Here is a 13200-nt window from a genome sequence, read left to right as displayed (position 1 = left end):
TGCAAAAAGGCATTGTAAATTGACCCAGCTACATGCCATATTAAATGGTATTTAACTTACTAATATTTTTGAACACTTAAATTTAATTGACACGAAAAATAGTTCAAGGAAAATGAATAGTTCAAGGAAACAAGTTAAAGTAATTTATACTCTTTATTAAATATTGATTAAATTTAGTAGCTATGAAAAACGCAGCTTAATACTGATTTAAATGGTATTAGTATTAACACTGAGTTAGTATTTATCAACACTTAGATTCGATTGACAATATATATGTATGAAAATGACTTGCAAAAAGGTAACGTAATTTGACGGCCCGATAGTTAGGAAAAGCGCAGCTAAATACGATATTAAATGGTATTTATAGTGCTGGTGATTTTCAACACTACAGTGCAACTGACAACTGGCGAAAATGACTTGCAAAAAGGTTTCGCTATTTGGAGATCAAAATAATTTGGCACATATATTATTTAGTAAATTAGCTTAAACCATGCAGAAATGAGATAAAGAGACGTCATGTATTGTAAATGCTTTTAATTAGCGGCAAGGCCTTTTTTTTTAACTGCGGGACCGCAGGCAATTGGGGCGAACTAGTCCACTTCATCGAGGTCGTAGTACTGGTCGTCGAGCTCAAAATCATCGGTTTCGACGTCATCCTCCGGCTGCCCCATCTCTGTCTCCGAGGAGACGTCTCCGTCCCCGTCACCGTCCCCGACCAGCGAATCGTTGTCGGGGTCCGAGCCCACTTGGTTCGCCTTCGGGCTGGCGCTCCGAATGGGTCCATCACCGCCGCCATCCTGTCCATCCTGTCCATCCTGTCCATCCTGGCCATCCTGGCCATCTTGGCCGTCCTGGCCATCTTGGCCATCCTGGCCGTCCTGGCCGTCCTTGCGGTCGTGGTCGTCCTGCTGGGACTCGCCCTGGCCAGCCTTGGCCTCAATGTCGCCAGACTGCTTTGCCTGCTCGAGCATTTCCTTGGCCAGCTTGTTGCGATAGCGAAGGCGACTGCGCGGCTTCTTCGGCTTCTTGGCCTTCTGCGGCGGCTCCATCGGCATGCCCGCCGAACCGGACGGGAAGCTCTCCTTGGGGCGCTCCGGCTGGTGAACCGGCGGATGACGGCGCGTCTCGCCGTTAATCACAAACATGTTGTTCATCGTCGAGACCTGGACCTTGGGCATCAGCACCTGGATCTCGCTGGAGTCGGCCATCACCATGGTGACCTCGTTGACGGCCGGCACCTGGCTGAGGTGCAGCTTGGAGAGGGCGGTCTGCAGGCGCTTCTCCTCGATGGCCGGCGATGTACGGACGAACTTGTGCTTGCGGCGCACCGATCCCTTGCCCCCAATACGCACATCCGTCTCCATCTTCTTCAGCTTGTTCAAGTCCATTTCTGCTGACTCACCGGGTGGAAAATTACACAAATTACACATAAAAAAAAAAATCTATGCTTATATAACCTATTCACCTTTCTTTTTTTTATTTCCTTCGAATTTTTCTCCTGTTCAACTAATCGGCTCGAGACTGGACAGCAAAGTGAACGAGCTAGGTGAAACTCTCAAAAAGGTAAACTTGACATAAGAAGTCAGAGCCTACCATTTTGTAATTTCCCACTTAAGTGTTTATTAACACCAATAAATAGTGACGTGCAACACTTTAAAGGTGGCAGCGCCAAAATAACGCAGTTTAATAAGACCATAAAATGACCTTATTCTGCCTTTAAAGAAATGAATAGGTTGTTTCTTTACTGCTAATTTTAAATAATGAATTTAAAAATATTTTCTAAGGCTTATATTCTCACATCTGCCATTGTACCTTTAAAGTTCTTCAATTCGTTTGTGTGGCGTTTTTCATTTAAAAAATTCATTACAAAATTGATAAAACTCATACTAAGTATGTTAATTATACAACACAACATTTGCTAGTTATATATGCAAAGATTTTTTTTTAATATGTGTAACTTTTTCAATAAATGTTGCTTAAATGTTGCCACTTTTCCATAGGTTTTTACATCGATAACTTCTTAGAGTTACCACCATCTAATTCTTACGTCTTGCAAATACAATTTATAAAAAAGAGTTAATAGATTTGACATATGGTTTTTAAAGCTTGTATAGTGAATAAAATATTTAGAGGTCAAACATTTAACTGCTAAAAACATATGTTGAAATGAATCACTAAAAAGCCCAATAGAAATGCATTTTTTTTTTATTATTTTCATAATATTCACTGAGAGACGATTAAACTCGAAATAATAGTTAATGGGCTTTATTTATTTGTTTAAACTGTAATTTGTTCATTGCTGCCCTTCCATCCTTAGTTGTGTATTTTCAAAAACAACCAAATAGCTCCGTCCCAGAGTATTATTAACCAACAAGGTCTCCTGCTCCAGCCATTTGTTCATCATTCGTTGGTGGGCTGATTAAATTGCGATATTTTCACCATGGCTGAGCTGAAGCTGGAACTGTCGTTGTTTTTGTTTGTGGACTCTCGTAAACATTTCAGTGCAATAAACGTTTATTTGATTTTATTTGTTTTAATGCGGCGAGGTGACCTCAAGCCAACCCACCTGCCCACCTGCCCACCTGCCACCTATCCACCTTTCTACCAACTCTTAACTGGGCTCAGTTTGGTTGAGCTCGGCTCAGCGCTTCTGCCAATTGCCAGCGGCTGTTTGCTTGGCGCAGAGGAATGTTTTTTTCGCAGTCACTCGCGGCATTTTGGCTGCTACTCGTTTGTGTGGGGGCGTGTATCTGTGACTGTGTGTGTGTGTGCCGGCACGCCCACTCTTTGGCACAAAAGTCGCACAGTTGTCAATAGAAAAACGGGTAGAGCTTTAACTTTGTTGCTGCACTTTCGGCTGCTGGCAAATGGAAAAGTGGAAAGGTGAAAAAGTGGGAGGTCCTGCCTTGAGGGCAGCCAAACACACACACAAACACACACACACACACAAACCGGCGCACAGTTACAGACACAAGAATGCGGTCATTGTTACGTTTATAAACAGAATGGAGGAAAAGGGACACACACATCTGAACACATCCTGACCGCATTACCAACTGCCAAGCTGACCAGAAATAGGTGAAAGGCAAGGGCCTCAGCCTCCGCCTCAGCATTTTGGTTGAAATATTTTCTGCAATGCTGCACCTTCAATCCAGGGTAGAGGAAAGCCCAGCTCACCTGCCCATGCCACGCCCCCGACCTTACGAGGCGACTATATCTTTGGTCTTCGAGTTTTTCCGATGCTCCAGTAGCATTTCGTTAGATAATTTCGGTTTTTTCTTTACTTGTTTTGTGATTTATAACAAGTGCTTGGATACCAGGATGCCAGGATGCCAGGATGCAAGGATGCAGGGCAGCCAGAAGGGAAATAAAGAAAGTCTTCTCCTGGCAGTGGCATAATCTACAGTTTGTGTTTTCAATGACTGTCAGCAAGTGCATTTGGAGTTATGTCAGTTGCTTGAGGATGGGAAAAATACAGGGAGCACCGAGCGGACCGAAACAGAGAAGGTGAGCAATGGAGTGCCAACTGGCGATGACTGCATCCTGATTGTGTTGACCACAGTGCCAAAGTGCCCTGGCTTCCTAGGGAGCGGAACTCAATCGCCAGTCACAAATGGCACAAAATTGTAGCACTGCCCAAAGCCCGAAGCCCGAAGACCAAAACCAGCCAACGGAATTGGAAATCTAAATGCACGGAAGTGTTGATAGGGGTTTTATTTCAATTTAATTGGCATCTTTCATGGTCCTGTGGATTTCTTGGCAATCAGAGGGAGTGCAGGAACAGCTCGAATAAAAAGTAATAGAACAACTCAATGGCACTCTGTTGGACAAATTCGTTCGTTCTACTCGGTTAGAACTAACGTTATCCAAATACACATTGGTAAATGTATCTTGAACATTTTTTTTTTTTTATTTCGATTTTTTTGACATGATGATGTTGATAAATGGTACAAATTACAAAATTTGTATACCATATGTTACACATTTAGATTGTCACGTTTCACGCAGAGTTACAGAATTAACGGGACTTAAAAAATCAATTGACAAGATGCCCAAACATATGCAACAATAAACTGGAAAACGGTAATCTAAATCTGAAATAAATTCAATACGAAAAAAACCTTCTTTATTTCACTGCATACCTTTAGACAGCTTCCAATCTAATTTCAAACTCTAGTTATTTCCGAAGTATGACCATTTTCGTCATTTTTACACATGCATAACCAAACTGTTATACCATCAAGATTTCAATAGCGCGCTTTTGAGACTTAACTGTTTGCAAAGAAGAATAAAACGTTCAGTCTCGAACTTCAACACAAAAAGTAAGCTCACTATCTGTGTGTAAGCTGTCAACAATTGAAATGGCTAAACGAAAAAGTACATCAACTGCACATATTTCCCCAGTTATCCCACTCCCCATCCGCAGCCCTCCCAATTTTCCTACCAATTCCACAAAGCGGCGGAGCTGTCGAATGGTTAGCGATAAACAAAGGACAAACAAATGAACAATTGTCACCTTCTCTGGCTTTGGCCTTCAACTTTTGCGTTGGGCCTGCACACCATTGTCACCCCCATTCTTTCGTCCTTTCGTCCTTTCGCCCTTTCAATTATTGCAGATGAGCGGTGGAGCTCATCGGTTGTAGATTCCGCCGAGCACAATACACATTTACTTTGTTCACCTGAAAATGCAGTAAATCTCTCATTCCATAGGCTGCTCAGAGGAAAACTCCATTTCTAAGTCTAGAAAATCAATGCCATAAGTTTAGCACATTAAAGTACAAGTACAGATACACAATACACATCTACTTCGTTCATCTGAAAATGCAGCAATTGACAGTTTCCAATGGCTGCTCTAAGGAAAACCTGATTACCAAATTTAGGAAATCAGGACTCTTAGCTTAGAACGCTGAAGTTTAGTTACCGCTAAAGATATATTTGCTGTTCAATTGGCTTGTCGATAGACACATTGGTTTGAGAGACACAAAAAATATATTTATTGGGTGTTTCGATAAAAAATAACCTAATGAATTTAAACATATAATTTCTTAAGAAAAAGACACGACTTGAGTCATTCTAAGAATGAATATAAGGCTGGGTAGATATCAAACCTCTACTAAATGTGTACATGTTTAAGTCTTGCATTTGACTGTAGCGTTGTTGATTGATTTATGGTCGGATACGTTTCAGTAAATTTGTTCAGTGTAATGGATTAAATTGCTTTTGGCGTGCTTAAAGAGCTCAGATGGAGATCCCTGGTTGGACACGTTAAGTTGATTAATTGCAAATTTTAAGAAAACAAACTGCAAGTCAAGACAGCCACTGAAACAGGCAGACGGCCAGACAGGCTACACTGCGAGAAATCTCTGAAGGTTAAGCGAGGACTTTTCCTGATGTTCTGTGGAGTGAAAAGTGTAGAGTGAGCCACCGAAACAGCAGCCGTTGAGGCAGGCAAAATTAAATTAAGCAAATTCTTGGCAAACTGTCTGCCACACACACACACAGCCTCACACACATACACACACACTCTGAAACAAAAGGACGTCGGCACTGTGTGTCTGTGTGTGTGTGTGTGAGTGAGTCGGTGAAATGGATTTTGGGTTTTTCTGAGGCCGAGTGAACGATTTGCTGGCCGTTTTTTCCTGTCACGCGCGCTTTGTTTGCCATTTTGAAAAATGCCCAATGCACACATGTAGAGTTGGCCAAGAAGTGTGGGTGGCTTGGGTGGCTTGGGTCTCACAGACACCCACCTAATGTGTGCATGTGTGTGTTGAGGAAAACTCACGTTCTGCTCATAACTGAAATTCGGGCTTTAAGGCTCACCGACTCCTGGCCGAGGGCTTACAGAAACGGAAAACGGATAAACCAGACAATGTCCGACAGGCAGGACTTTCAGGACTTTTAGGACGGGCAGGACTGGTTGGACTTTCAGGACACCCAATGTTGTTATTGCCGTTCATATTTACGTCACCAAAATGCTTAACCCGTTTATGCCGTCAAAGGATTTCACAGGCCGCTGGAGCCGAAGCCAAATAGGAAATAGGAAAAGGAAGACCCTCAACCTGCAGGACAATGGCTAGAAAGTAGAGGTCGATGGAAGAAGGAGACCGAGTAAGTTAGAGCTTTCAATGGAGGGGGGTTAATGAACGTGCCTCGCCACCGGCAATGGCCAAAAACCATTTACCACCAACAAAAATACGAATTTTTCTTTGCTAAAATCTTTATGACACATAAAATAGCAGAACAAGTTCCAAGGAGACGTGGCCCATGGAATGTGCACTTATGTTGAAATTGCAATTGAATTCTGCAATGCGATTTGAGCCCTATAATGGCATTTCAACTATTCTTTCCTTGGTTTGCATATTTTCGGTGATTGCTATTTTTACAACATTATTACTGCGGTGGTTTAATTTGGTCGATGCATTTCGTGAGCAAATAAAAAACTTTGTTAATTTTGAATTGGAAATTCCATTTGTTATAATTCATTATTTTAATTTGACTCACTGGCTGGAAAAACCTTTGTTTGCAGATCACCTAAGACTTTACAAAAATTAGCCAAGCAATTGAGGATATTTAATTTATAATAAAAACAAATATTTTTCACATTTGCATGACCACACGATTTCATTTTATGCCATGTATATAATTCATTAACAAAAAAAATTCCCCGAATAACTTATAACTTATAATTTTAAAAGGCCTAAATTATTTAATGGTTTGGTATTCATAACACAACAATTTATTATCCCAACCAGAAATGCCGTGTTTGGCTCAACTTTTATTGCAGGGCACTTTAAACTTTACAAAACTTGACAAAGCAATCAAGGAAATATAAAACATATTTATTTATGATGAAATAAAGATTTCTCATATTTGCATGACCTTGCCAACCGAAGGGCATTCGTCAGTAGATTGTGGGCAGGCCGCATTATTTTCCCTCAAAAAAAAAAAAACAAAAATCCATCCCCTTTTTCAGGCCAGGCCACCCCAGCGATTTAAGCAACTATTTTAAGTGCCCAAGTTTCTTAATAAATTTCCAGCGTCGTTCTTTTATGATTATTTGAAAGTGGGCGGCCCAAAAAAGGTGTGGTCGGTGTTGGGGGTTGGGGTTTTCGATTGCGAGGGGTGTAAGTGCGTTTGTGGGTCCGCGTGTGTGTGTGTGGCGGAATAAAAAGTTCACCGACGTGGTACACAGCATGCACTTGGCCCTGGCGCGTGGCGAGTCAAATGAAAATGAAATCGGCATAAAACACGACAAGTGGAGGCCATTAAGCGGAAGCCAGAGCCCAATGGAAATGGGGTGATTGTGATGGTGATGGTGACCCAAAGAGCGGACTCAAAGTGCTCTGAAAGCAGACTGTGCGTGGGTATATTCGCATGTCAGTTAAATGAAAATGGTAACGGAAATGCAATCGAAGTTTTTGAAAGCGGAATAAATATAATGAAGGGCAGAATGAATTGAAAAGGGTGCAAAAACTATTGGAGCATCAGTATCTGCTCTGGCCTTGCGAAATCCTCTTTGATCAACACTTTCTTTTTATAAACTTAAATGCTCAAGGCTATCGAGTCCTTAGTCCTGCACTTCTACCTCTGCAATTACTAACTAATTTAGAACTGCTGACGATATTTTTCCTGGCGAAAGCCACCTACCTATTCGCCCTGTCGCAGCACATTACTCATACGCCCCGTCATTAGCAGCATAGCCATGCTTTTCTTGGCTTGTGCTTTTCTCTACACCATTTCTTTATCATTGTGGTACTCCCTTGTTGCCTGCACTTTTTATTTATGTATTTGTTTATCTATTTCTCTTGCTTTGCTGCTTTCAGGATAAACAAATTTTTTTTTCCCCTCTGTGTGTGTGTGTGTGTGTATGGTGGATGATGATATTTTTTCGGTCAATATCAATATGTGGGCAGGCCACCCACGAAAACACACCTGCACTGGAACTAGAAGGTGAGGCCTGCCTCCATTTTTATCCATGGTTCCCATGAAAATATTTTCGCATACTAAAATCCAAACCAAGTTGAGGGGCAAAGTGGGCTAAGGGGCGGAACTAAAAGCGCATGAAGCATAAATTTCGCATTAACGTAAAGCGCGAGAAAAAAAAAAAAGAACACGGTCAGGGAGGACGAGCGACACAAAATATGCAATAATAATGCCAAAAATAAATACCAAAAATACACCAACACACACACACACACACACACACAACAATATCATCATGGGCTTTGGGTTGCCGGAATAAAAGTAAATAAAAAGGATGCAGGAAAGAACGGCTAAAGAGCGGGGAAAAGCGCCGAAATGCAAAGCACAAGCTGCCTAGATTACTCATGCGCCCCGTGTGCTTCGTCGCATAGAAGAAAGCGAATAGAAAGTGGGTTGGGTGGTGAAGAAAGTGGCAGGTACAGGAGGACAGCTTAGTGGCAGTGATGGCAGACCGGCGACAACCGGGTATTTCAAAATTAATATGATATAACTACACAAAACGCCCACATAAAGCAGATTTACTCATAATTGACATCTGATTCTATACAATTTTTGTTTGAAAAAATTGTAACTATGGCTATAACATTGAAAAAGTCTACTGAATGAACAAAATTGCTTTGTTTTTTTTTCGTAAACATCTTTGAGCTCGCGCTTAGAAACTATATTACTACAACTAACACAGACTAATTTGTTTTATCGCTATAAAAGCAGAATAGTCATCATAAAAATGTATTTAAAAAGAAAAAAAAAACTTTAAAATCTAATTTAATTTATACCAATAAAATAATGAACCTAATTTTATTACGGTAAAGAAAGTGTCGATTTATAGTGATATCAAAGACGCCAAGAGGTTTAAGTTATATTTATGAATTTAGTAAATTAAGAAATACTTAGATAGGAAAAATGTAAATCTTTAAAGCGTGGACCAAAAAATTTGGGACTATGATTTTTTTATTATTTATGAACTTGTTGGTACTCTTAAGTTTAAACATTAAGTTTCAAGAAATTAATTCTGTGGGTGCCTTCTTTAAAATACTCTGTAAAGGTTCTGGTCTGTTAATGTTGTTGTAGTCTTGAGGATAATATAAAATTAAATGTACATGAGACTGTGGCATATATATGTCTAGGGTGTTCCCTTGTCCTGCAGCAGGACCTCAGGATTACCGGCTCCTGTCATTGTCTTGCCTTTTGCGGACTTTGTTCCGCCATCGCTGCTGTTCCTGATAGTTTTTGGAGCGCACTACATACACACTGGCCCGTGTGTGCAGACACATATATTTATGCATATGTATGCAGCTGTGAGTGTGTGAGTGTGAGGATGTGAGTGAGTTTATGCAGTCGGCGCTTAGGCAAATCTGAGTATGCATGCGAATATTTCTCGTCGCTTGTTGACGTTGAAACACAGTTGCTGATGCTGAGATGCTGCGACACTGCGATGCTGTGATGCTGGAGCTGATGATGTGGTCTCGTTTCGAGCTCCTCCTGCTCCAGGATCTCATCCTCACAAAGGATGCGACAGCATCGCCCCGACTTTTGCCCACTGCTAACAACGTTTGACAAACAACAACAGCGGCAAGCCGCCACTATGTATTTATAAGCCGTCTCTGCCTGATACGCTTGTGTTTAAGTTGGCAAATAACACGCTTTTTATGCGCTGATATCATTATAAATGTGCTGCAAATAATACACTTCACTCAATGTGAAGGTGTGCGCCGACGTCAGCAAAACATTATCATTGTCCTGCGACAGGATGCATGCATGTCGTTGGGCTTGGGCTTGGGCTTGGGCTTTGGCTTTGCCTTGGTGACTCTTCAGCTTGGGACCACCCACACAAGACACAAACATCAGGGGATAAAGTTGGTCCCATACAATATTGTTTCGCTTCAGCATTGTTCGTAGACAGAGAATTAGAGATATTTAACTGCTGCAAAACGTTGATACAAAATTCTTGAAATTTAAATGGTGAGTAATCGGAAAATATTCCTCCAATTCAATTCCTTTGTTTAATGGATTGACTATGTGGACAACGTGTTGATCAGCTAAGTGAATTTAAAATGTTTCCTTAATTGAAGTTTCAATATAATCTTACAGTGGACTAGAGAGTTAATAGTTGTAAAAGAACTTTGATTTTGTTTTGCTGTTCTCAAGTCACGAATTCTTTGGTTTAATTTAATATCTTAACTCTGTGGTTCATTTTTTGGCAGCAGGTTTTGCACCTAAAGCTATGAGAAAATGAGTAAGCAGCATTATGATGAAAAAACTAGTTCAAAATTGTGTGACCGATTGTAATTCATGATTAATAAGACTTTCTCAAATTTGGTTGCCAAAAACTGAATTAATTAATTAATTAATTATTGAAATACTTTAATATATTGAGGCATAAATTAATGTTAAGTTGATTTTCTGTATGATATTTTCATTAAAATACAAGAAATTCTTCGAAATTTGAATATGAACATGATGATAATGATTCTACATATGTTCCGTTGATTGATATTTACTCTGACAAGATAAGGTTCTGCAGCACACCAATAAGAGGGGAACCATGCTCGATTCCACCGCTGGGGCCCATTCATCAGTCACTGCTCTAGTCAATTGCTACTGTGTCCCACTTTGGTCGTCTCGCGTTTTCTCATTTTCAAATGCTTCGCGCGTGTTTATGGTCGCTGTCGCGTTTTTAAACGCGTCATTTGCCAAATAGCATGTGGCATATGGCATCAGGCTGCTTAATGCAGTGCCAGCCTTCTAAATGCGACATGTGCCAGGAGTAATGAGTGCGCCCTATCTGCACTGGGCTCCCCTTTTTCGACGTCCCTGGTGTGCACAAAGTATTGCCTACTTTTTGGGGCCAACTTTTGTGGTGCGAGGACAACTTTAATCACTTTGCAGTCTGATTTGTGGTTCTAGCCTCGTCACCGCATATTGTCGACTGGCCACAGGTCACAAATAAACAACAGGGCTAATGCCCCTTCCCCCCCTCAGACCCCTCGTAACCCTAGTACCCCCCAACTGGAATGCAAATGTAAAATGTAAGTGGTACTCACTCGGTGCGAGCGTATTACATGTGCCTGTTAAGTAGTTAACGCTGTTATTGTTGTTGCTTACATTTGGGCTTCTAATGCATGGCAGTAAACTCCCCTCAGTCGGGGGGCGAAGGGGGCGTGGCAAGGCCCAAGGAGCAGGACATCCAAGCTGGCAGCCAAGCAACCAGACAAACAACAGTTTTGCATTAGTATGCGAGTCGTTTTGGCCTTGCAGCACTAGCTTTTGCCACTATTATTGTTGGGCTAGACATTTTTGTTAATTTAATAACAACGCAGGGCGACCCAAAAAAGAGACTGCGACCAAATTAACTACGAGAACTAAAACGATGGCAACTAAGCGAATGAAGGCATACCCTTTCCTATAGGGTATTGAAAAAACCTATTAGTTTGCCAAAAATGTTATTTTATTGAAATGATTTGTCTTCTTATAAAATAAGTATAAATCTAATCTATTATCAGTTTAAAAGAAATAATTCTTTTTGGCATAATTGTGTTTCCAATAAAGAGTATAACATTTTTGAGCAGTTCTACCAAAAATTTCATATCACTTAACACATTTTTAAATAAGCTGTCCAATAATGTTTGAAAAGAGTTCAGTGAAATTATCAAAACTATTTATTTGCTTTCCGAATTATAAGCTGGGATTTTGTAAACTATTTCTTTTCACAACTTGCCCAAATACTACTAAATATCCCAGAAATCCAATTTAAGCCAATTAAGGCCTTTGAGCTTATTTATTTGTGCTTATGAGAGGAAGCCAGATTGTACATTGTCCGCCTTTAACGAAGGCATATTAAAATGTTTGGCAGGATACAAGGGTATTAGGCTCAGGTCTGCAGCGTAACTTTGGACCCTTATTTCATATGCTTTATGCTGACAGAGCCCCGAACTGTTGTGTTCTTGTTGCTATTAAAACGCAATTTTAATTTTGCGCCACCGTTAAGCACACATCAGAGCGTCTGTGTGTGTCAGAGTGTGCGTGTGTCTTAGGCGGCCTTGACTCTTTTAGTTGCACCCCCCAGCTTGTGGGCGGGGGCGGAGACGGGGGGGGAAAATATGCCGCATTTATATGAAGAACATCTGAACAATTTTACAGCATCCCAGAAAAAGACGTGGAAACGGAAAGCAGAAAGCAGAAAGACGAAGATGGAAAATTATGCCAGGAACACGGTTAAGCCCACAAAAATTGGGCTCCAGCTGCCGGGGCAGGAAGATGTGAGATGTTCATGTTGGGAAATATTTAAACCCCGAATTTTGACGCGTGCCAAGAAAATAAAGCACAAGAACGAAGGCCGCAAAAGGGAAAAAAATTAGAGGAAATACAAATAAAAGGAAACCGAGAACATGAACATTAATTAAGGTACATAAGTTTGATTGTGGGACGGTTGGGTGCGCTATCCGGTAAAGGGTTCGCCCAGGGATCGGTCGAATGGAGCTTGCCACTTTAGTCAAGTCGCAGAAGTTTGCGGAATGAAATGTGACAGCTCCATCACCATCGAAGCTGCGAGATGTGAACGCGAGGAGCGAGGTTAATTACATAATAACCTTTGAAATGTAATTAAGCGCAGACACCACACGCATGTGTGCAAGTGTGTGTGTGTGTGTGTGTGTTTAGTATTTATGTGTAAGACAAGCTGCCCAAATGAGCAGCAACAATGGAAAGCGCAAAACCCAGGGCGCCGCATGAATAATGCATCGATACACGAAGAACCGACCAACCGACTGACTGACTGACCGACTGACTGACTGACTGACCGACTGACTGACTGACTGACTGTCGACTGACTGACTGACTGACTGTCGACTGACTGCCTTGACAGGCAATGTATCGCTGACTGGGCGTATTGTCATAAGGGCTCATGTCATAATGCCAAAGGCACGGCAGCCACCAATGGCCTTGACAGTCGCCCCCAAGCCATCACCCACACCAGCCACACCAGCCAGAATGTCTCAGGTCGCGTCTCCGGGATCCCACTTCAAGTTAATGACGGAAATTGATGAGCTGCGACTAATTTGGTTAGCCGGCAGCGGTTTTAGTTGCCTCAATGAATAACAACCAAATGAGATTCCCAATACAGTTGCGAAATATCCCATTACTCAGACATTTGAGCGGCCAGGAATCGCATGGCTAAGCAGCGATGTGGATAATAATCCGTCAAGGAATAAGTGTAAC

The 13200-nt window shown here is 41.4% G+C and overlaps 2 protein-coding genes across 7 annotated transcripts in view; both read right to left on the bottom strand.

Annotated features, from left to right (window-relative positions):
• The window catches only part of LOC108135421 (zwei Ig domain protein zig-8), a 165327-nt gene that overhangs the window by 95794 nt on the left and 56333 nt on the right, over positions 1-13200 (bottom strand). The gene's annotated exons all lie outside the window — the stretch shown is intronic.
• On the bottom strand, positions 520-1589 carry LOC108135422 (nascent polypeptide-associated complex subunit beta-like). Of its 3 annotated transcripts, none has more exons than XM_017256150.2 (2): positions 1466-1589; positions 520-1393 (listed from the first exon to the last, which is right to left on the bottom strand). In XM_017256150.2, the coding sequence occupies exon 2, from the start codon at positions 1386-1388 to the stop codon at positions 591-593; it is 798 nt and encodes a 265-aa protein (XP_017111639.1). In that variant the 5' UTR covers positions 1389-1393; positions 1466-1589; the 3' UTR covers positions 520-590. The 3 variants fall into 3 exon arrangements, with proteins under 3 accessions (XP_017111639.1, XP_017111638.1, XP_017111640.1); XM_017256149.2 differs by having other exon boundaries at positions 520-1390; positions 1466-1561; XM_017256151.2 differs by having other exon boundaries at positions 520-1397; positions 1466-1557.

Source organism: Drosophila elegans, unplaced genomic scaffold (assembly GCF_018152505.1).
Source record: "Drosophila elegans isolate 14027-0461.03 unplaced genomic scaffold, ASM1815250v1 contig_149, whole genome shotgun sequence".
Classification (NCBI taxonomy): Eukaryota; Metazoa; Arthropoda; class Insecta; order Diptera; family Drosophilidae; genus Drosophila; species Drosophila elegans.
Note: the sequence above shows the minus strand (reverse complement) of the source record. Positions and strands in the feature narration are given on the sequence as shown.

What these genes read in the sequence shown, in the direction of transcription:
- LOC108135422 (XM_017256150.2), bottom strand. Translation starts at nt 1,388, where the DNA reads ATGGACTTGAACAAGCTGAAGAAGATGGAGACGGATGTGCGTATTGGG.